The sequence below is a fragment of the Vicugna pacos genome, chromosome 23 (genome assembly GCF_048564905.1).
Source record: "Vicugna pacos chromosome 23, VicPac4, whole genome shotgun sequence".
Taxonomy (NCBI): domain Eukaryota; kingdom Metazoa; phylum Chordata; class Mammalia; order Artiodactyla; family Camelidae; genus Vicugna; species Vicugna pacos.
In genome coordinates, this window is record NC_133009.1 from 27,179,284 (window position 1) to 27,202,267 (window position 22,984).

At 36.2% G+C, this 22,984-nt stretch overlaps 1 protein-coding gene across 4 annotated transcripts in view; it reads right to left on the reverse strand.

Annotated features, from left to right (window-relative positions):
* Positions 1-22,984, reverse strand: part of SPATA17 (spermatogenesis associated 17) — a 136,044-nt gene that overhangs the window by 36,474 nt on the left and 76,586 nt on the right. For all 4 annotated transcript variants that reach the window (XR_012063581.1, XM_072948732.1, XM_006203653.4 and 1 more), the window contains 3 exons: positions 21,269-21,472; positions 16,392-16,540; positions 845-980 (listed from right to left, as the gene is read on the reverse strand). Coding sequence is in view for 3 of the 4 variants with exons in the window: in XM_072948732.1 (XP_072804833.1) it covers positions 845-980; positions 16,392-16,540; positions 21,269-21,472 (489 nt within the window). In the remaining variant the exon portion in view is untranslated. The remainder of the gene's footprint in view (positions 1-844; positions 981-16,391; positions 16,541-21,268; positions 21,473-22,984) is intronic.

Genomic DNA, 22,984 nt, shown 5'->3' on the forward strand with positions numbered 1-22,984 from the left:
TTTTTGGAAGACGACTGTGTCAGTGAATACTGACAAATGATTACTAGAATCAATAGGTCTGGGTAGTATATGGAACTCGGTGGCCCTACCCCCTTTCCAGAAAATCACTTACCCCTTCATTTTATCTATCTGGTGTTGCTGTTTATTGAGTTATAGTTTCTAACTGCTTGACAATAGGTTAAACACATAGCTAGTACTTTCCTTTTCACCTCCTATAGCTTAAGACACATTGGCATTTTCCCAATTTAGACCCTTTTATCTAAGTGCTAAGAAATATTATTCTGGAATCAGAAAATAAATATTTATTTGCTTTCTTCTTTTCTATATCATATAAATAGATAGGCTATTACTTATATCTCTATCCACTTCTTTCTTTTCTTTTTTCCTCCCTTCCTCCCTTCCTTCCTTCCTTCCCTCCTTCCTTTCTTTCTTTCTTCCCTCCCTCCCTTTCTTCCTGTATCTACCTGTCTACATACACGCTTAGATTGAGAGAAAGCAGGCCAACACTGATCTCTGTCCCTGAGAGTTGGCTTAATTCTATTCTGTGACTACAGATTCATGCTCTGACCGTAATTGGCTTTGCCAAAGCTAATGATCCATGCCATTGATCATAGGGTAGCTGAGCCATGAAACACAAGAATAGAACACTAAAAAAAACCCCACACCAACACCCAAAAAATCCCCTAAATCTCCTGCTGATATAAGCATCACCATCTTCACATAAAATTGTTATAAATAATTTTGTACCCATGAAGGTGTTAGTTCTAATATTTGCTGTAATCACTGCATATTTTTAGCCTTTTAAAAGAAACATCATTTTGTTCTTAATGTTGCATCAACTCACCTTGTCACAGATCCATCTTTTAGGATTTTCATCTCGGAAATGCTGCCTTCCATAAGAATCAGAACCATACTTGCTTGATAAATGCAGTGTTGGGATGTACTTTTTACTTTTATGGTAGGAGGAAAACGGCAAAAACCTGAAAGAACATTTCATTGATATTCTTAATTTGATTTCTAGAGACATTTTATTAAAAAAGAATTTAGAGAAGCAGTAAATGATAGTGAAAATAATACATGGCTTCACATAAGAATACCAGGTTTTCACTTTAATCTCTGCCACTGACTACCTCTGCTATTAACTTTGATGAATCTTCTACTGCAAGTGGAGATAGTAAAACTTCACAGTATTTTTTGAGTCTCAAACATTTTCTAAATAAATATAGAAAATGTTCAATAATAAATTTATTAATTGATGATGCCATGTAATTCAAAACTCATCACATAAGTGAAAATGTCATTAATTTTAAAACAGTATCCCCAGATGAAAACGACGGCTAGCACAGGCAACTCTCATTGAAACAGACTTTCTTCAAATCTTAATGCACCCAAATAATGAAGACATTTTTGGTACAGGTTATGGATAATGAGGCTTTTGGGTCAGTTAGATCTATATTCACATCTTAGCTTTGTCTTTGCTACCTGTGTTCCCTCATGCTATTACTTGACCTCTGTGAGATTTTACAACCATATAGGGAAGTTGTAAGGAATGAACAACTTAATATATACAAAGTTTAACATAGAGGCTGAAAACAGCAGTGTTCAATAAATAATGAGGATGCTAAAGTAGAAGCAGCTTATTGTCAAAGCTCTTGTCATCACCATCATCACCCTCACCACCATCATCACCATCACCATCACCACCACCACCATCATCACCATCACCACCATCATCATCATCATCATCACCATTATCACCATCATTACTTTTAAGGCATTATAATCAACATAAAACTGAGAATTTAAAAACCCATACAAACTCACAGGACATTTACTATTGTGATGTATTTTAATGTAACCTGGTGAATTGTTTAATCCCTCACCAAAACCTGAAATAAGAGTAAGGAGCTAAAAAAAAGTTATAAACTCACAAGAAAGAGGACAAAAGAAAAGAGTCAAGATGAAAATGCTATCACATTTTTGGCAGATAGAAAGTAGACAGAAAATTAAAAAACAGAAATCTAAGTTCTGGAAGAGGGAGATGCCAAGAAGTGAGACCATTTGTCCTGCAAAATCCTGGAGAAGCTCAGAATGGAAGCTACAGTTACTGCAGTGGGCGAGAGTGAAGAATAAAGCTGAAAACAGATGAAAAGTCTATGCAAAGAATAATTAAATCCCCAGGTTCCTCTCACAGTCCATGTATCCATTAAAAGAGCGTGTTCTCAGAAAACTTTATTCGAGAGAGTTCTGGCCTCAGGGAAAGCAGGTCTACGGAAGGCTGAAGTACGGCACCAAATGGAATATACTAATTTTAATTCAAAAACTACTCACTGAATTCTTCCCTAGCTCATCTCTAAGTGAACTGGCAGCTGGACTCATAGATTTCAGAAGACTAACTGTATTTCTCACAAGTTACAGAGAGCTCCCAGAGAAACAACTTCAAACAGCAGTACTTGGAGATTTCTTAACGAAAAGGTCATATCAACAGTGTAACAAAGTCTATCAGTCAAAAAGCCACTCTCACACACAGATATACTTTTTAATACAATTTTTAGAGTCTCCTTTTGAACATGAATTTAAGAATGGATTATCAATTGGGGGAACTACCAACATGAAAGAAAAACACATGTGTAAACATAAAAGACAACCAAGAGGAAATACATAATGTAGGAGACAGGAGTAATCGTCAGAACAATTTAATTACTATTATCAAGGGAGACATAGTATCAATGAAATTAGAGCTAGATCCTGTTTTTAAATACAAGAAACAGAGGAAAGAAAGCAAGCTCTGGGAAACAAGCATATACAGCTCAATTAAATATTCTGCTAAGAAAAATATTTTGAGATTCAGACTGAAAAAATAAAGTTGAGGTTCAACAAATTTATTGAGCACAAATTTATTAGCACATGCTGATATTTTCACATATACTATCTCATTTAATTAACACAACGAAGGATTTTTTTCAATCTCAATTCAATTGAAAATTTTTGGCCATTATATTCATAAATTTATTTAAAAAATAATATGCTTAAGAAAAGTGGTATTATTTCATCAGTTTTCACACTTCCATATAATTTCTTTTTAATGTTTATTAATAAGCTCCTTTCAAATATCTTTCCTAAGAAAATATTCTCTAATCCTATTTGAGATAAAAAATAAACAGAACACATAGCTTTGAATTATACAAAACTACACAAGCATGTATTATATATGCTCTTGGGAAGAGAGCTCTCATATAAGACAGATTATGGCCCTTCCAGTGCTAATTTGCACACAGGATGGACATCACACACACACAAAATTAACGTGGCCCCAGCGCCCCTGAGTACACAAAGGAGGTGCTGTGAGCCGGCTGCTGCGTTTACAGTTTTTATCACTTCTGAATTGCATTTTAATAGTACATTTTTCTTTTGTGTCTGAATAAAAGTTGCTTTCTCAAGGGACTGGATAGCTGAGAAGACAAAGCTGAAAGACTTAGGTATTTCTTTGTAAATGAATTAATTTTACTTTCACTGAGCCATAATGTTGCACTAAAGTAAGATGTAACGTATTTCCTTCAGTGCTCATAGGTATGCATATGTATGTATACACACTGAAAGATATTTAGATGTTTTAGAAATATGATTTAATTATTTATCTTCAAATTGAGAAGAAATTATTTAATTCTCAAGTAGAATTTTCTCTATAAAACTATAAACAGCTATGAAAGTCCTAAACTTCAAGTTGAGTTTACAATAAAAATTTTAGATAATTACCAATTTTACTTTTAAAATGGTATCTTTTACCAATTTTAAATATATATTCGGATGCACTTTATGCTTGTAGCAAACACATTTCCATTCAATTAACTGAATGCTATATTAAAGAAGAAGATGATATGAGTTTGCCTATTAATTTTCATAACCACATCAAAGATCTGGCAGAATGTCTTAAATACAACGTGGAGATATAGTGGTATATACAAACAAGTCATTACTTGAATGAAAATTGAGGAAGAGGACTGAGCAGGGAACCAGCAGAAGCACATGCTCAGAGGGGAAAGCCTGGGGCCCACATGTGCGGTCTTAGATGTATGTAGTTCACTGGCCCTGAAACTAGGAAGGCTGCTCTTTATAGGGCACTTATACTGGCTCAGGTGCAGCAGTCTTCGCTCACCTTACCCAACATCTCCATGGAGTACTGTCCCCAGGCACTTTATCCTTTCCTCACAGATGCTAGAGCCAACTCTGTCAGCATCACTGGGACTCTGTGCTGCCCCTCTCCCTGGGGGCAGACTGACCACAGCATGACAAAATCTAATAAACACTGGGGATCAAAGAAGGGTGGCCTGTGTCCTGTCCGTCTCTCTAAAAACCATGGTGCTAAGTTGTATGCTGTGTGATCCTGTGACACCAAACTTGTCTGACGTTTCCCACCATTTTAGTGGAAGAGGTTTCTTTTCTTCCTTACGAATTCTAAAATGAAATACAGGGTTCTGACATCATAAGTGATTATTAATGCACTTGCTCTTTCCATTTGGGAAAAAAGAAACAGAAACAAATAATTTTCTATCATCTCAGACTACGTATAAAATTATTTAGGCTCCAAGTTTTGAACCGCCCCCTACACTTTCTAGACAATAAAATGTAATGAGATGATAGTATAGCAAATAAAGTCATATGAATTTTACTGTCTTAATATTCGAGTAATTGAATTTCATATGTTCAAGTAGTAGTTTACTTCTATCTTAAGACTGACTCTAAGATGCTATTATTTCTTAACTACTGAGGTAATAAATGACCAAAGACTCTCTCAGAAAAATCAATTATCAGTTTTACTGTATATGCTACACAGAGTGGGGAAACATGCCAATTACTATTTTTTTCTCTTATAATAGAACTGTAGAACAAGCTGAAAAAAATCCCAAGCTGCATTAACAAAGCTCTTAGTGTCTGAACAGCCCCTCTCGTTTCAATCATTAACAACCCTGGAAGGGCAGACATGTCTACCCGGGGATACAGGAGTCAAGTGCTGGGATTCACCCCAGGATCTCTGCTTAAAAGGTCCACCTGAAATACTTGCAAAAGGAGAAGGAAGGATTAAGAGCTTTGTAGTGCTCAAAATAGAACAGCTATTTAATTGGGGGTTTAAAAAAAAAAAGGAGAATAGGAGGGAAAAAAATCCACTATGGGATAATTAAGGGGAAGGAATTCTCTCCCATCCAGAGGAAATTCCCTCTGGTCTACAAAACTTCATCTGACAAGCAAGGACACTTAGTATAAAAGTGTGAAAGGAGCAGATGAAAGAATTAGAAGAGAAAATGTGAACAAAGCAAGTCGATTTAATCTAGTAAACTAATCAACAAACAAAAATGTTCATGTTATCATAAAAGTACACCTGCTCATAAAGAACGTATTCTATTAGACTCTAATATTTTAATCATTGTTTTAATACAGAAATAGTCAATTTAATGTTTTGCAGGCTGAGGTATAAGCAGTTCATTTCTGGTCTCATTGTCAGATGTCTTAGTTTCATTAATCAATTATAGCATTTTTTAATTTAAGATAAAGCATTTTGAAAAACCACATAACTGGAAATACACAAATTATTTGTGTCAATTATATCTGAAATAGGATGAGATATATTTTAAATTTGCAGTATGTGTTATTAATAACGAATATTGGCTTAATATAATGAATTAATAATGAATATGTAGTATTTCATGATACATATATAAGTCAAATCATTGTGCTGTACACAAACACATACAGTGTCGCATGTAAATTATATCTCAATAAAAGTGGCTAAAATGAATACTGAATAATTCTAGCCCTTCTTAAAAAAGACAGGTCAACTATCCAATTCATAAATAAAGGGCCATAAAACACTGAATATTTCTTTTTTTTCCCTTATAATACAGGATAATATAAGTTTTAGAATAAATTTGGCAAATAAAAAGTCTCTTTTTATTACTTTCAATATGAGAAATAAAAAGTATTTTCACTGTATGTATTAACAATCCAAATTTCCAGATAAACTCAATATAGTAGCTCATTAATACCAACAGAGAGATTTCCAAACACAGTCTACACATGTATCAAGATGTTTTAGTTTACTAGAATTTTGTTTGAAGAGATATTCATAAAATGAGCGGCAACTTGAAAAAGGAATTAGACAGACTTCATTTATAAATGAGGACAGCTTTCACTGAGATTTTAACGTAACCATTGCAATAAGTATTCAATACATAAAGTGTTTCATACTTAGAGTAGAATTCACAGTAGAAATTTAAAATTCATAAAGTATTTAAGCAGCATTATCAATAACACAAGTTGTTCCCCTGGGGTCGTGATACAAATATAACACTTAGATATAAAGACTGCAAATGGCAAGATTATCTGTTCAACTGGACAGTGCGCTTATATTACAAGCTTTTAAATTTAAATGGAAAGCCATATTTTGCCCTTCTCCTTACATTTTTCTTAGCTTAAGAGGTATAGAATTCCCTGGATATATTTATTAACAATCTCCAGGCATGCTGACTCAGTTCTTTAATTATATCTGTGAAACAACTTTCTGATACATACTTTGCAAAATTGTCCTTACTTTCCACTAGTTGATCGTGAAAAAATTACCCCAAAAAAAAAATCTCTCCTGAAAGATACTAAATTTAAATGCCCCAGCTAAGCAGCATTCATACAGGCTCTTCTTTTAGTAGGCCATTTACAACATTAAATGTTTTAAGCTCAGATATTTTAAGGACTTGTCTAATTGATATAAAGATATACTTAAGGAGAAAAATAAGGCTGTGGGAAATGTACAATTATCCTTAAGAAGGTACAAGAATAAAATAAGCTGACACTAAAAAAAAAAATTGCTAAGGAAACTCAGATGTTCTTCGTTGAGTTATATCAGAGAAGCATATTCCAAACCATGATCTGTGGATGTGGGGATTCCATGGGCAGGCAGACCATTAGCTCTATGAAGCCAGGAGACCTCTTCTCTGTTGTTCATTGCTTTGTGCCCAGTACCTAATAAGGGCCTGGCACACCTTAGGCTGTGATAATATTTGTTGAATAAATAAGTGAATAAGTTTGCAAAATGCTCTTATTATATGCCCTCTCTTTGAAGTTCACACCAAATAAAAATATACTTAAGACTGAGAAGCCCTGTAAATGCCAAAAAAAAGTACAACTGTTTTAAATGTAATTTTTCCCAAGTTTATTTGACAGAAAACTCATTAACATCTTCCAGAAACAGATCAAGAGACACAGTGTGGAAAATGCTGTTCTGAGTCAGAAAAAAAGAAAAGGAAGTAACGGCTGCCCTAATACTGGGACTGCTAGAGTAGCGTTCATAAAGATCACAGAGGAGTCACAACTGAATTCATTTCTTTTTGCTTGATTTCTGTTTCAATGAGAATGACTTTGGTGATCAGATAGATTAGAACAAAACAAACAAACCTAGTCCAAGCTCAAGCTCCATATGTAAAAAAAAAAAATGTTGAAAGCTTATTGTTTGTCAAGCATTGTGCTAAGCGTCCAGTAGGAACCCTGGGCTCTTTTGTGAGGAGTTCATCATCTGAAACAAGAGTCTCCAATTTCTATGTCTGGAAGGGCCAGGCAGGTAGCACATATTAAGCCAGACGTAAAAACCAAGAGTACAAGCTTTAATCAATGGTTGCCATGTGAGACCGTGGGCCTGCTGTTTCCAGATCTCGTAATTTTTAACATAAACTGAAAAATCTAGACTTTTAAAAGACATAATTACCATTTTAATGACTTTTCAATCAATATAATTTTTAGAAAATTGTAGGATCCAAATATAACACACCTGGAAGCTGTATGCAACGCAGAAACGACTAGTTTGCAACCTCTGGTTTAGAATTTGTAAGTGAACATCTGCCTCTGCCAATGACGTCAACATCTCTGACCGAGATACACTGTATCTCCCTCAAACTACTGAGCAGGGCATGGGATGAGACCACCAAATCATCATTAATTATTCTTAAGAAATTCTGAATGTAGCAAAGATGCACGGAAATGACATTAAAAACAGAAGAATATAGATTCTATAATATAGGTGGCTTAATCTGATGTTAATTCCATAAAGATTCTAGAAATGGAATATTAAAATGAGGTTAAAATTAAATTCTAGAAAAGTGGTGCTGATATCTATCTATCTATCTATCTATCTATCTATCTATCTATCTATCTATCTATATCTATATTAGAGGACCCTCCTGCCTCTGCATCCCTCAGTCTGAGGAAGTCCTTGCTCGTGGCCATGCTTTCATAAAACACTGTATTTGATACAATGTGACACACTCTCCCCAGACCACATTTGTGATCCATTTATACATTAATTTAACATGTCCATTAACTCAACACATATTTGTTAAGTATCAATTGCATTTCCAGCCTACAACTTGTGTGGGTGAGTTTGATAATATGAATTGAGCAAAAAAGATTCTCTTTCAGGAATTTGAACTGAAAAACAGATTTAGCTGTGTGTTCCAGAGCTAGAAGGTTATACTGAATCAGGCCTGAGTGGCCATGATGACCAAGGGCAAGCTGAAGATTCATGGGAAAGAAACTATGAGTCCGTGGAGAAAGCTAGTCACTAGAAAGAAGACAGGAAGCAGGACTGCAGGGAAGGGCAGAGATGCCAGTAGAGGGAGAAAACAATGTCCCTGGAGCCCTCAAGAGTCACCTTAGTCCGGGTTTTCTTTGGCTCCTTATATTTCTGTAAGATTCTTCAGTGCATCTTTTAAACACACCCTTAACTTCTTGAGTTACCTTGAATAGATCTTTGTTCTTTACAATTAAGAAAGCTCTAAGACAGTGATCCTAAAGGCACCTATGCCCCTGACCACACCATCCACACCATCCATACCACCAACACTGTATGTATGGTTCCAAATTCTGGTTTAGAGTTTATAGGATTCTAACTGTAAAGTGGTTTCTCAACCTTTCTCTTCCCTTCCACTACCCATTTCCTTGTTCTATTTCAAGTCCTCTGAACTGGACTATCGCAGCGGTACCCTACTGGTCTCTGTCCCCAGTGATTCTCGTTTCTTAACCATGGACAGAGCTGGTAGAGTGATATTTCTAAGCTATCTGACCCTTTCACTCCAGTGATTAAAACATCACAATGGTTTTACACTTTTATATGGGAAAGTCCACACACTTTATCATGGTACACGTGCTCATTTCTCCTCTGCCTCCACGTATACTTTCCATCTCATCTCTGCCACTTTGCATGAGGCACCAAAGCTCTGAGCTAGGCGTCACAAGATACCTCAGAAGGCAAATGGAAACCCCCATGATCTATGCACTTGTTGCCATAGAGATGGCTCTGTCCAGGTCACCTCCTCTGTGCCACCCTGCTTGCTCTGCCTAGCAAACTTCTGTTCAGCCCTCAAGTCTCTTCTGACCCCCAACACACTTTTGAATCCTAAACTGCAATAGGAAAGTCTGTGATGTGTAAATGCCAAACCAATATAAGAATGTGAGTATGGCACGAAATGACCATCTTTTTTTTTTTTTCATGAAAGAAATTCCACAAGCCTCGTAAGTTGATCAAAAGTTAATTGGCAAAACTTCACTTAGCATATGTCAGCCACAGTATTAGGAAGAATTCTTAGCAAATGATAAAATTTAACTAAAAAGACTAATGATGTGTTTTTAAGACTCGCCTGATTGCATACACCACAAGTGTATGTAATATTTTCATGTCATCAGAAAAGTACTGCAAGTTATCATCATTATGCCAATGATATCCATCTTAAACTTCTTTAGACTTAAATGTCTGTAAGAACAGAATTCTAGGACTCTGTCGTCATTTATTTAAAAAGCCATCTTTTTCAAGGAAACGGTGGACAAAAAGAGAGCACAGTTTTTACTATACAGACGAAGTAATAAAGGGCTCTTTTGCAGACAAATTCTAGAACTTCTTAATTATACACAGGCTTATTATCTGTATCCCCAGTGCTATAAAGTACCAGAACTTCATTAGAAAAATTAAGCTGGAAAAATGAAGGCAGCACTTTGTAAATTTCCACTGGAAATTAGCTGGGAGAGGCAGAGGAATACTGGATCAAAAGAGGGTAATCACGCTTAACCGTGCCCTAGAGCACCCGCATGTATAATACGATTTGCACAGTAACTACCTCTCCTATTACTGCTTGTTTGGAGTATTCTGTGTTAATGGGGTTAGCTAATTTAGTATTTTAACTTAAAAAGGCTCTGCTGATTAATAAATGTTGCACACTGTGCTAGTAATTAAAATAAATGGAAGACTTACAAATAAAAGTTGAATTGTTAAGAAAACATTATCTGAAAACGTAGGATAATCCCTATTTATCATAATACAATAACAGTTCAGAAAATATGCAAATTGGAAAGGTCTGAAGCGTTGAAAAATCACGCAAGTCAAAAAAGTTTTGAGATGCGTTCAATTTCCTTATCACTGTTCTCGGTGATAAATATAACCAGGTCTCATGTATATATATATGGCAGTTTTTAAACGCCCTTTAAAAAAAAAACTGTTTAGAGGGGAGGGTATAGCTCAGGTGGTAGAGCCGATGCTTAGCATGCATAAGGTCCTGGGTTCAATCCCCAGTACCTCCTCTAAAAATAAAAGAAATAAATAAACCCAATTACTCCCCCCCCACCACCCCGCCAAAAGAAAACCTAAAAAAACAAAATAAACAGACATAAAAACACTCTTCAAAAAAAACCAAAAAGAAAAAAAACTTTCATTTACATACTGTTCACCTATTCTGAATAATGAAGGTGGCAGAATATGGCACAGCCCCAAAATAAGGCCACTTTGGCCAAGGATTATTTCGAGCTAAAGGTACTTGAAAACAGGTACCAGAAGAGCGATCTCACTTCCTCTTTTCTTCCTAAAATCAGGAGATGACACTCCCATGTGAAAGATGCCTTTCCTATACCAGGAGGGAAGAAACGTTCCTGTCACCAGAGACGGGAAGCCAAGGCACAGAGAATTCTGTGCGAACAGATCTTGTTAAACAACTTTTACCTTCCTTTGGATTCCCCATATAGTTTTGTTACTTTTCTACAATTCCTTCTCTTTGTTCAACGTAATATATAAGCACTTGGGGTTTGCCACTTCTCTGGGTGTTCATTTCTTTAGGAGGGGCTCTGGTGTCTTGTAAAAATTATATTAAATCTATCTGTATGCTTTTCTCCTGTTTATCTAATGCCAATTTAGTCCTCAAGCCAGCTGAAGACCCTAAGTGGGCAGAAGCAAAACTTTGCCTGTCCTACAACAACCATCAGAAAATAAACAGCTCTTATTTTTCAAAAAGATGTAGAGATGGCTGTTGAGCTGTCTGTACTTAGGTTCCTACGAAAGCCTGGACACAATTAAAATATAATAACCTTACAAAGTAATTAAGTCAGCTTTCATAGGAAAGCCCAGGCTACGGCCGTATTTTTTTTAATCCTCTCAATGTCCATAGCCCAGACCCACAGAAGAATCTTGAATCTCTCGAGATCAAAGGACTTCCCTCAAGTTTAGCTCAGGTTTATAATTAATCTACACACCAAAGTCTGATCTAGCAAGCTAGCTCTTTGACTTGAAGAACAGTTGTATTGGTTTTCTACTGCTGCTATAACAGGTCACTACAAATTTAGTGGCTTAAAGAATATAAATTTATTATCTCAGAGTTCTGGAGATCAGAAGTCTGGAATGGGTGTCTCTGGGCTACAGTCAAGGCACTGGGAGAGCTGCACCCCTTCCAAAGACTCTAGAGGAGAATCTGTTTCTTTACCTTGCCCAGCTTCTGGAGGCTGCCAGCAGTTTTTGGTCGTGGCCTCTTCCTCCATCTTCAAAACTAGCAAAGATGAGCTGTCCTTTTCACATCTCATCATCCTGATCTTTTATGTAGTCAAATCTCTTTCTACTCTACATCCCTTTTCCCATTTTTAAGAACCATGTTCTTATTGGTCCCATCCAGATAATCCAGGGAAATCTCCCCATCTTTAAATCCTTAATCACATTTTTGAAGTCCACTTTTTCATATAGGGAAATATATTCACAAGTTCCTGGGATTAGTGTGGCCATCGATTAGGTTCTTGTCTTGTCACAGAAAGAATTCAGAGACAAGACGGATGCAGAAGTTAAGAAAGTAAAGTGGGGATTTATTAAGGGATAGACAGTACACTCTCAAGGGGAGAGCGAGTAGGCTCAGATGAGTGGCTGCCCTGCGTTTCTTTGGTAAGTTGCTTACACAGAGTGTAAAAATGGGTAGAATATTCATTGGGGAGGAGGAGAGATTTTTGTCCTTATTTAGTCTGGATGGGAAGTGTCACAGCGTTGCTGTATGATGGGTACTTCTAATCTGCAAGGCTAATTTTATTGAAATGAGGGCATAATGAGCAAAAGGTTACATTCAGACATTCCTGCCTTTTCCCATCTTTCTTTGTTGGCCTTCAGGCCACTTGTCACTCCAAAATGTGTGACCATTCAACAGCCCAGAGGTTCCTGCTTTCTTTGTCTGCCCAGGGACCCCTATTGTTTACATGATATATGGTTTCCTGCATTTGGCTCCATGACCCTCTCCTTTTTTTGCCCAATTCCTGCCATTTGGCTCGTGTCCCCTTTCTCTGTTCATATCTAGCTATCTGCCTGCTCCAACATTAGGGTGTGGACTCTGTGTGGCGCCATTATTCTGCCTGCCAGAGCACAGCCTGGTGCCGACTTCCATGGCAATGTCTTAAATCCACTCCATTTTGGATACAGTTATAGTCTGCATAATTACAGTCTCCTGTATTGAGCCAGGGTGTCTGCAATTAATAGAAGGTATAAACATAAACGATCTTAGCTCTTCTCATAAGACCTTAGTGAAGTTGATATCATCTGATTAATGAGCAACCATTCCATTCCATTTCTGCCACCTCAGTGGGTAAGTTAAACATTCACTTTGAGAGCTCTGGTGCTGTGGCCTTCCATTTCTTTCACCTCTTAGCAATAATGACTTCCTTCCCCACTTCATCTAGGCAACTTGCATGGTCCCATTTTACACCTGAAAATATTTCTTAGAATGCTCTCTGAAAAATCCTAAAATATATGTGTGTTGCTGTTTCCATTTTTTTCAAAAGTAAAGAAAAAATCCTTTCTTATGGTTTTAAGTGGATCTGAGCAGACTGGGTAAACCAAGGGAGGTAGGAAATTTCTTAATGGAAGCAGAAGAGAACATGGATAGAGAAAGGAATGAAAACAGTTCAGTGGCTCTGGACCCAGAGTTTCTATTGGGCAGTGGCAGCACATTACCTGTAGAAATAAGCCTGGCTCAGATCTTGAAGGGCCTTGGGTCATCCAACAGAGAATTAAGATTTATCTTGGAGTTAATAAAAAGCCATTAAAAAGTATTTTAGCTGAATAATAGCATGCTTAAATTTCTTTAGTGTTATTGTGGTAAATGCACTGAACGTGAGCAAGACTGGGCAGATCAGATAGGATTTATAGCAATTAAAAGAAGATATTATAAATCCTAAATTAAATCGGTAGTAGAAAGGAAAAGAGAAGCTGAATCTGAGAGATATTTAAAAGGTAGAATAGGCAGGATCTGGGGACCAGTGGAATTTCAGAGAAGGGCAACGGGGTAACTGCCAAGTCCCTACCGTGGGCAGACAGTTGGTGTTGCAACTCAAACTCAAGACAAGAGGAGGAGGCCAGTGTGGGATGTGCTGAGGGTGGGACATCAGGGGGAGGTGCACACAAAGATGGCAGCTGAAAATACAAATCGAGAATGTAGGAGAAAGATCTTAGAGACTTCAGAGTGGAAATCATTGTCCCAGCGGTGATAGCTGAAGTCTCTCAAACAGAAGAGATCACTCGGATAGATTATGCATAGAAAGGAGAGGAGAGTAAAGAAAAAGAGTTGACTCCTGAATCCTGCCATCACTCTAGCTCTTTCCTACTACTGCTCACCCAGAGCACTGCAATACTCTCCCAACGCTTTTCCTCCCCTGCTGCACGGTTCTTCTCGGGTATGTGTGTCTCCCAAATTCATGTTCTTTTTATAACATCCTCTTACTCAAAAGCCCTAAACAGTTCTCCATTATCCACAAATAAACCCTCAAATCCTTGGCCTTGAAGCCAAAATGGTTTCAGAAGGAAGCTACAAAACAATAGTTTCAGTCCTCTGAAAAGTGCGTCATCCATAGGCTAGTTGTTAAAACCAATTGCTTAGCCTGTTTGCTAAAAACATGATGGCTTCAAATCTATAAGCAACTTCTTTAGATATTCCCAGCTTGGTTTGCTCCTCCTTGGTTGCTTATCCTAAAAGCACTTTTCAGTCTGAAAGTTTCAGGGTAAAAGGTCATCAGCAACACTACAAAGGGTGAAGATATTTTTACAAGTACTCCACACAAAGTACAAGCTGGGCACCTTTTTGGGGGGATAACACTGGTATCGGCTCTTTCTAGGCTAATCAAGGGATACTTCAGTATCTTTGATGCACAATGATTTCTGTGGAAATATCAATGTGGTCAATTATTTGTTTGAGAAGTTAATAAACCTTGGCATCACTGAAAATTGAAAAATAATTATAAGTAATGTAACTTCAGATATTCATCACAAAATTGCATATTTTGCTTGACTAAGTCTGAGCAGCATTAATCTTCTATAATCTCTTTGTAAAATAAATCTACCTACCCAAACTAATTGGAAAAAAAAGTTTCTTATTTTCTTATTCACGCTATGTTAGGTAACTTGACAATTATTGAAAGAATCTGCTGAATACTTTATAACTAATATCTTACTTTGAGTAACTTCTATAAAATGAGAAACTATGTAAGAATTACTTGAGTCGCTTGCCAATTTTATCTTCATATGAGTTTGCTCAAAAATTTTTATTTTTCAAGAGTCTCTTCAAAAATGCATGATTAAAATAAAGCATATTATATATCCCTTCTGACTGATAAAACTATCCAAAACCTACTGTGCTGGATAAGAGGTAATTCTAGTTTCTTTATATAACAAAACATACTTTGTAATATATTTTGGAATTATTATGATATAAATTATTATTAGATAACATGTTAGGTAACTTGACAATTATTGAAAGAATCTGCTGAATACTTTATAACTAATATCTTACTTTGAGTAACTGCTATAAAATGAGAAACTATGTAAGAATTACTTGAGTCGCTTGCCAATTTTATCTTCATATGAGTTTGCTCAAAAATTTTTATTTTTCAAGAGTCTCTTCAAAAATGCATGATTAAAATAAAGCATATTATATATCCCTTCTGACTGATAAAACTATCCAAAACCTACTGTGCTGGATAAGAGGTAATTCTAGTTTCTTTATATAACAAAACATACTTTGTAATATATTTTGGAATTATTATGATATAAATTATTATTAGATAACATGTAATACGACTAGTACAGAAATATATATAGTATGTACAGAAATGTATAATCTGAAATGATAGGTAACTGCAGTTTATATGTTGTAGTTGATAGTTGACTACTATATAATAATTTATAATAATACATTATATTAAATAATTATAATAATAATTTATATTAGAATTATATAATTATATACTAAATACATATATATACTAAATAATAATAAGTAATTATTATAAGATATGTTATAAAGATAATTATAATATTATAGGATAAAAATCATTTTTTAAGACATTTCTAGATTTTAAATGCTCTGTTTATAAATTACATGTAACTATTGATGACAAATGCCTGAAGAGAAAGTGCCTTAGAGAAAGGTGTATAAATTGAGACCCAAATCAATGATGCTAATACAATAATTTAAAACTGTATATGCTATCAGATTGGCCTTTATCTTTCTCAGTCATCTTCCTCAGCAGTAAGGAAACTAACCTCTTTCATTGCACCAGATTTATTAAAACTACAATGTCATATCAATGTATACAAATAAAATTTAGTTCATATGAAGAAAAATGTTTTCTGTTGGATCTTGACTTAGAAGATTCAGTATACAAGTCTGTATACGTCACTAGATAATTAAGAAAACTATCTTCACAGATGCATGGATGGTGGTCACTTAACCTTGACATGCTATTCATTCTTTTCTTTTTCCCTTTGAGTAACCGGTGTGTGTGTGTGTGTGTGTGTGTGTGTGTGTGTATGATATATATATATATATATATATAATCACATATCAACCTTATATATATATATATATACGTATATATACACATCATCAATATCAACCTTATCTAAAACACTTGAATATTGAAAAATGGTTGCTTCTTAATAGGTTGGGGTGGCTTTACCTTTTCTCACAAATAAAAGATTCTCTACATTAGGAAATAGAAAATGTTAAAAAAAAGTTAAGGCACCCAACGCGGTGCAGCTACCTTTTCTCAGCTAAGAACTCACTCACATGTTGTCATTCACATTCCGCGCCCATTCCTGCCTTTGCAACTGCTGTCTGGCCTCCTTCAGCCCGTCCAGCGGGTCTGCCACCCGCAGCGTCGGTTCCAGGGGCCGGTAGCGCTGTTCCAGGACTTCAGCGACAGGGCGGAAGGGACCCTGACGAGAAAGGATGAAGTGAATATTTTATTATTTATGACCAAGGCTACTGAATACCTAACAAAGAATAGGAAGTAGTATTTGCTAAATTATTTTTAAAGAACAGTTTGTTCTTCTTTGAATTTGAAAGCACTGGAGGGAAGAGCATCACATCTTCCAGAAACGCTCACGCAAGTACACGTAAGTACACTAAAGTACGTTTTAAATTAAGCAAACACTTCCCCACTTACATCAAGAGTTTTCACGCTAGAACTAGTAAACTTGTAGTTATAAAAGCTGCTTTGTTTTCTAATTTTAAAAAAGCATGTATCTTCTAATTTAAAAGAAATTCTCTCCTTTTTTGAGTAAGCAAAAATATTTTAAAAGATCCTAGGCACAGCATTCAAAGATCCTTTCTATAAATAGAAATGGGACAGCAAGTTTTTTTTTATTTATTAAAATAAAGATTTTAGAGGGGCGAGTACAGACCGGTGGCAGAGTGTGTGCTTAGCATGCATGAGGTCTTGGGTTCAGTCCCTAGTACCTCTGCTAAACAAACAAACAAATTTAATTATTCCCCTCAAAATTAAAAAAAAATTTAAAAAAGTAAAAAATAAAGCTTTTAGGTAAGTGTCAAATCTTACATTTAACAGGTTCCGCACCCAAATATAGAAGAGTCATATTTTAAATTATTTTGTGTTCCTTATTTAAAATTCTAAATTCTATTGCTTAATAACTCCAATACAATAGCTACCATTTGATGACACAAATACATAGCAGAGGAAGGTCCCTAAGCTGCAACTGTGTGGGGTGGTTTACAACATATCCTACCTTTAAATTAGTAGTTACTTATCATAGTTACTAGCATCCGCTGGTTGTCTAGTTAGTATCAGATGAAGCACAATACCAGTCACAGGTGGCCCAAGGTGTTGCTGTGCCATTAATTACATCTTGCTTTCACCACCATCATTGTGCAGGACAGAAGTGATATAAAATGGACAAAGATTTCTAATCATATTCCCTATCCTTAAAGATCTCTTCTTTAAATAGGTTATCACTAACAAGCCACAGCTGGAGTTACTGCCAGCACTGAGTGAAGACTGTGGGGCTAATAAAAAGAAATGATTCACGCCTCATTTATGTTCACTTATGTTTTACATTAATAGAAACCAATAATAGGAACCAGTTACCATAAAAGTCATGGACCGTAAATAACACAAATGGCAAATAAGTATCATCTAGTACTTTTCACAGCTGGACAGGAGGACTGCTATATTTGAAAGTAGTTAATGGATTTTTATTGGAACTTTATTTTTTAAAGATACAGCAACATGATTCCAAGTTGACTATGAAGAAATCAAATATTTTTATAGATTTTTTATCTTTCACTTTGGCAGATTCTGTGGTTTAAAATTAATATTTGGTTGTGTTACCCAGAGCCAAATTACTTCTCTAGACCTTTTCTCTTCATATATAAAATGGAATAATAACTATCTTACAAAATTGCCTTTAAGGTACGTAGAGCAATAGAAGTAACGCTCTTAGCACGGTACCTAGAACCTAGTGAATACTCAAAAGTGGTACTCGTGGCTTTATTATTAGTAGTATGAAACTATCATCTTTAGTTTCCAGAGGAGTTTAAAAAAGATTATGAACAACAGTAGCATCAAATACATGGGCAAATGGCCAAGGCTATGACTTTGAAGAGGCCAGCACTTCCGAGGAGTAATGGTCTTCTCGGTGGCCAGGCTCTACCTTTGAAACTTTGTTGGTGTATCCGTGTAACATATGCCCATTTGTAGGCTTACTCTACTCCTCGTTCGGAATTTGCCATTTCCAAGACTAGGAAATGAAAGAGGAGGAACCCTACCTGAGCAGCATAATTTAGAATAAAAATAGACCCACTCTTCTATTTTCATTCACTATAATCTTCGTGACCACATCCTCCTTTAATAATGTCCACCTCTCTGTCTTTCAGTGCCTGCTCCATACATTTACATGTTAGACAATTAATGTCCTCCCTTTGACCACCTTCCTGGTTAGCAAACTTGGCATCTACTGTCAGGGTTCTCTTATGCCAAAGCTTCTACTGATTTCTATTTCTTTTTATAGACTCTTTTAGATCTCAAGTGATCATGTACACCAGTCACGCCCGGAGTGACATGGCATCCCAAATTTTGGACAAAGCTTCAAAATTCAGATCTGCTCATTGTACACACTTCCAAATATTAATTCCTAAAATGTGTAGACCATCCAGGATTCAATCTGAACCTGTAAGTCTTCTTGGACTCTTAGCTACAGTTTTCCAGTCATTGACTTTCTTTGCCTACAGTCAAGTCCTATTATAAGAGCCAAATACATTTATATTCTTCTGTATTTTTAATAACCCACATTACTTTCTAGTCAACTTGTTATTTTAAACTTTTCTCAAAGTTTAGATAATAGTAAAGTTATTTATATTCTTCCATATTTTTAATAATCCACATTACTTTCTAATCAACTTGTATTTTAAACTTTTCTCAAAGTTTAGGTAATAGTAAAGTTATTTTTTAAACTTGCTGTTGTTGTTTTATACATTTCAAAAATTCCCCTCTCAGGTACAGATAGAGTGTAACTATTATCACTTTGATTGCTGCATGTATAATTTCTAATGTTCCCAATGATATTTGTACCTTTTTATTATTGGGTAGTGTACAGTAAATGTGGTTCAAAGAAAATCGCAACATAAAAACAGGAAAAGAAAGAAGGAAAAAAAAAAACAAGGAAGAAAAGGAGAAAGGAAGAAGTCAAAGGAAGATAAGAGAAGCTGAGAAGAGAAGATGGGTGAAGGAAGAATGAGAAAGAAGGAAAGATAAGAGAAAGAAGGAAAAGAAGGAAGAGAGGATATGACAGGCTGGTGGGGAGGGAGGAGGACCGGGGTAGGAAGGAAGGAGACAGGGAAAGAAGGAAAGGGAAAGAACACAATCAGGAGGGACAATTATTTTGTGGAATGTTAGAGAAATGTACTTTACGAGTATGTGTGTGTCTACATACGTACGTGTGTGTATGTATATGTGTATGTTTACACATACATAAAATCTTCCATACAGATGTATATTCCATACATATATGCATGTGTATCTTTATGTATATTAATGTATATATATTTTTTCCATGTGTCTTTATATATATACCATTGTAATATAATCAGAAATATATCTAATCTTTGCCCCTGGTTACTGGCACAAAGCTCTTAAAACCTTTGCAATTTCCCGATGATGATGATAGGAGTATTCTTTGTTACTCATAACAAGATTATACGTGAGTTTATGCTAGAAAGGTGACTTAGGCTTCGTGAAGCCCCTGGATAGCCTCAGGATAGACTGGTCACTAGAAAGACCAAGTGATTAGAAGTTTGGCACTTCCAGTCCCACCTCTGATCTTCAGGGAGGGGAGTGGGCCTGGAGATTAAGGGCTATAAAAACTCTTGCAACAAGGAGATTTGATGAGTTTCCGAATGAAATACGCATCTGCCTGCCGGGATGGTGGTGCATCCCAACGCCCTGGGGACAGAAGCATCCGCACTCTGGACGCCTCTGAGCCTTATCCTATGTACGTCTTCATCTGGCTGCTCAGTTGCATCCTTTATGGTAAAGCAGTAAATGTACATAAAATCTCTTTCTGAGATCTGTGAGCCATTTTAGCAAATAATTAAACCTTAGGATGGGATCATGATAACCGTCCATTTACATCTGGTCAGTAAAAAGAAGGGGAGACCTGGACATTGTGACTGGTATGCTAAATGCAGGGGCAGTCCTGTGGGACTGAGCCCTTAAGCTCTGGATCCGCACAGCTGAGCTTTTGTATGATATCACAGTCCTGGCTGATACCTTGACTACAACTTCATGAGAGATTCTGAGTCAGAGGCACCTACAGTGCTGTGCCTACAACGCTGACCCACAGAAACCGTGAGAAAAGAAATGTGTGTTGGTTTAAGCATCTGGCTTCAGAGTAATTTATTAGCCAGCAAGAGACACACAGAGGCAAGCCCGTGTAGAAAGCTCATAGGTGGGAGTTCTGGGAGCTTCGCTGTGTGCACCAAAATCAGTCCATTTCCTGGTGCATGTACCTGGTGGCCGTTGTCTAGTCCAGTTTAAATACAGATGGGGATGATAGAAGTGTTTCTCTCTGCCTTTAGGACAGTGACAATCATCCCCGACCTCTCCCACTCCACCCCTTCGCCCTAGGAAGTCACTGGCCAATCCTGCTCTACTCCCATCCACAGTGAAGATTATCTGCCTTTGCTTGGGTCTTGCATTGTTTGGGGCCCTCTCTCATTCTCTAACTTATACTTCTAAAATTACTCCCCTCCAAACTATGTTTACAATTGTATGTAATTATATGAATCATCAGATGAGAGGTTAAATTACATAAATTGGATAATGCATAAGGGTTTTCTAGCAACAACAGGTTATAACAAGTACTGTGATTACAATAGTGTTACATGAAAAGGCTAGATCCTAGCCCCAATCCTATGTGTTAACCTCATATTCAAAATCGATAAAATTCAATACCAAGGACATATTTAATTATTTCTTTAGTATCTATTTTAAATGTTCTTCATATTTATTATTTAAAATTAGATTCTGGAAAAAAAAATTATCCTTTCTTCCTTCTCACAAAGACAAAACAAAACAGTAAATTTAAAAACAAAAAAACCCAGCAAGAATACAATCACTGCCAGAATTCTCATACAGGACTAGTGAGTACCTGACATGGTTTCCTATCGATGGGCGGCAGAACTTCGGACCGAGGAAAGGACCGGGCACTGGTACAAGCCAGCCAGTCGCTAAGGCTGACGGAGTGCGTCTGCTTAACTTCAGGTCTTCGGTGCGTTAAAGGCTTTGCCTTCTGTAACCTCAGCTCCCACGGGTCAGGGTCTTTCCTGAATGGTGAGTTGTATATACCTGGAATCTAAGGAAAAGCAACATAATTCTAATTTTTATCTTCAGTGTTCACCTGAGACCAAGGGAAGATAAAGTTGTACTATAGAAATTTTCGTATGTTGAAGGACTGCAAGTTTTTTTTTAACTACAACATGTACAACATGTACAACACTGGACTAAACATACAATACGTTTAAGGACTGCACTTTGTTTTTAAAGTGCAACTCTCATTCTTAACTAGAGGTAGATAGACTTCAGATTTGCCCAAGGAGATTATGGAATACTCACACTGTGTCTCCACTTCAGACCAACGGTTTCAGAATCATTCATAGTTGAAGACTAAACATGTTAAAAAATGTGGAGCTGTAGTTTCCATTTGCCACACACGTTTATATAACTATATGTAACAGTTTTATATAACTAAACTGTATTTAAGAAGAAAAAACCCAGAATGACCTTAAGGTATTCATTTTGTATTCTAACCATTAACTGTGTATATGCATGCTTAACCATATCTGTGAGTCATGCATTCACTCATACAAACTCAAACGTTTGAACCAGTTGCAGGTACAAAGTAAGAATTTTTAAATATTTGATTATTTGAATGAATATTCATTATACAACAAATGGCAGCCACTTTAAGTTCTTTACTTTATAATAATAAACTGGTATATATACACACACACACATCTATACATACATACATGTGTATATATGTGTGTGTGTGTGTGTGTGTATAAAATCATTCAAAATAACATCCTATATTTAATGAGTTGCATTCATGTGGTTAGGTTGGGTACGAAATCTATAGTGTCACATTCCCTTTGCTGTTCTATCATTGACCTTATCACACATTGCATCAAAATAGTCAAGACTTATTTAACCAGTGCCTGCTGTGCAGTAGGGGTTCAATAGATGTGTGTATGATAAATTCATGATAAATACATTCAAGTTTCGCGTATTCCATTTTCTGAAACATTCAATGGTGTTTGAGTATATAAACTGCATTGAACTATTTTTTGTGCTTTAATATATACAAACACATATTCATGAAGAAAAGTTATATTTTAAAGGACAGTATGATTTGTTTGGTTGCTCTGCAGACGTTCTAATGTAAGGAATGTATCCATTAAACCTGTCTTTCCTAAAAATGTGCTTTTTTCTTCTGCCACCATCATATCCATAAGTATTTCTGGCTGTTATATTTACTTCACGGAATAAGGAGTTCCAAAGTATTATGATTAACTACGATAGGTGTCTTGGAAAACCTACCCTAGAAAAATTTTCTATTTCCAGTCTACCAGCTCAGTAAGTAGGAAGCTCCATCTAATAGCCAGCTGAGACTAGATTCTGTGTCTGACCCCTAATGCTTCCTCAGCAACCTGGGGACAACTGCCACAGCACCTCTCGTGTTATTTCATAATTATCTTTGTGTGCGCCGGTCTTGCCCAAGCAAGCAGCTGGAGCACAGGAACTCTGTTTTAGGTATTTTTGCATCTCTAGGGCCTAGCAAAGTCCTTGACACGTAGCAGACACTCAA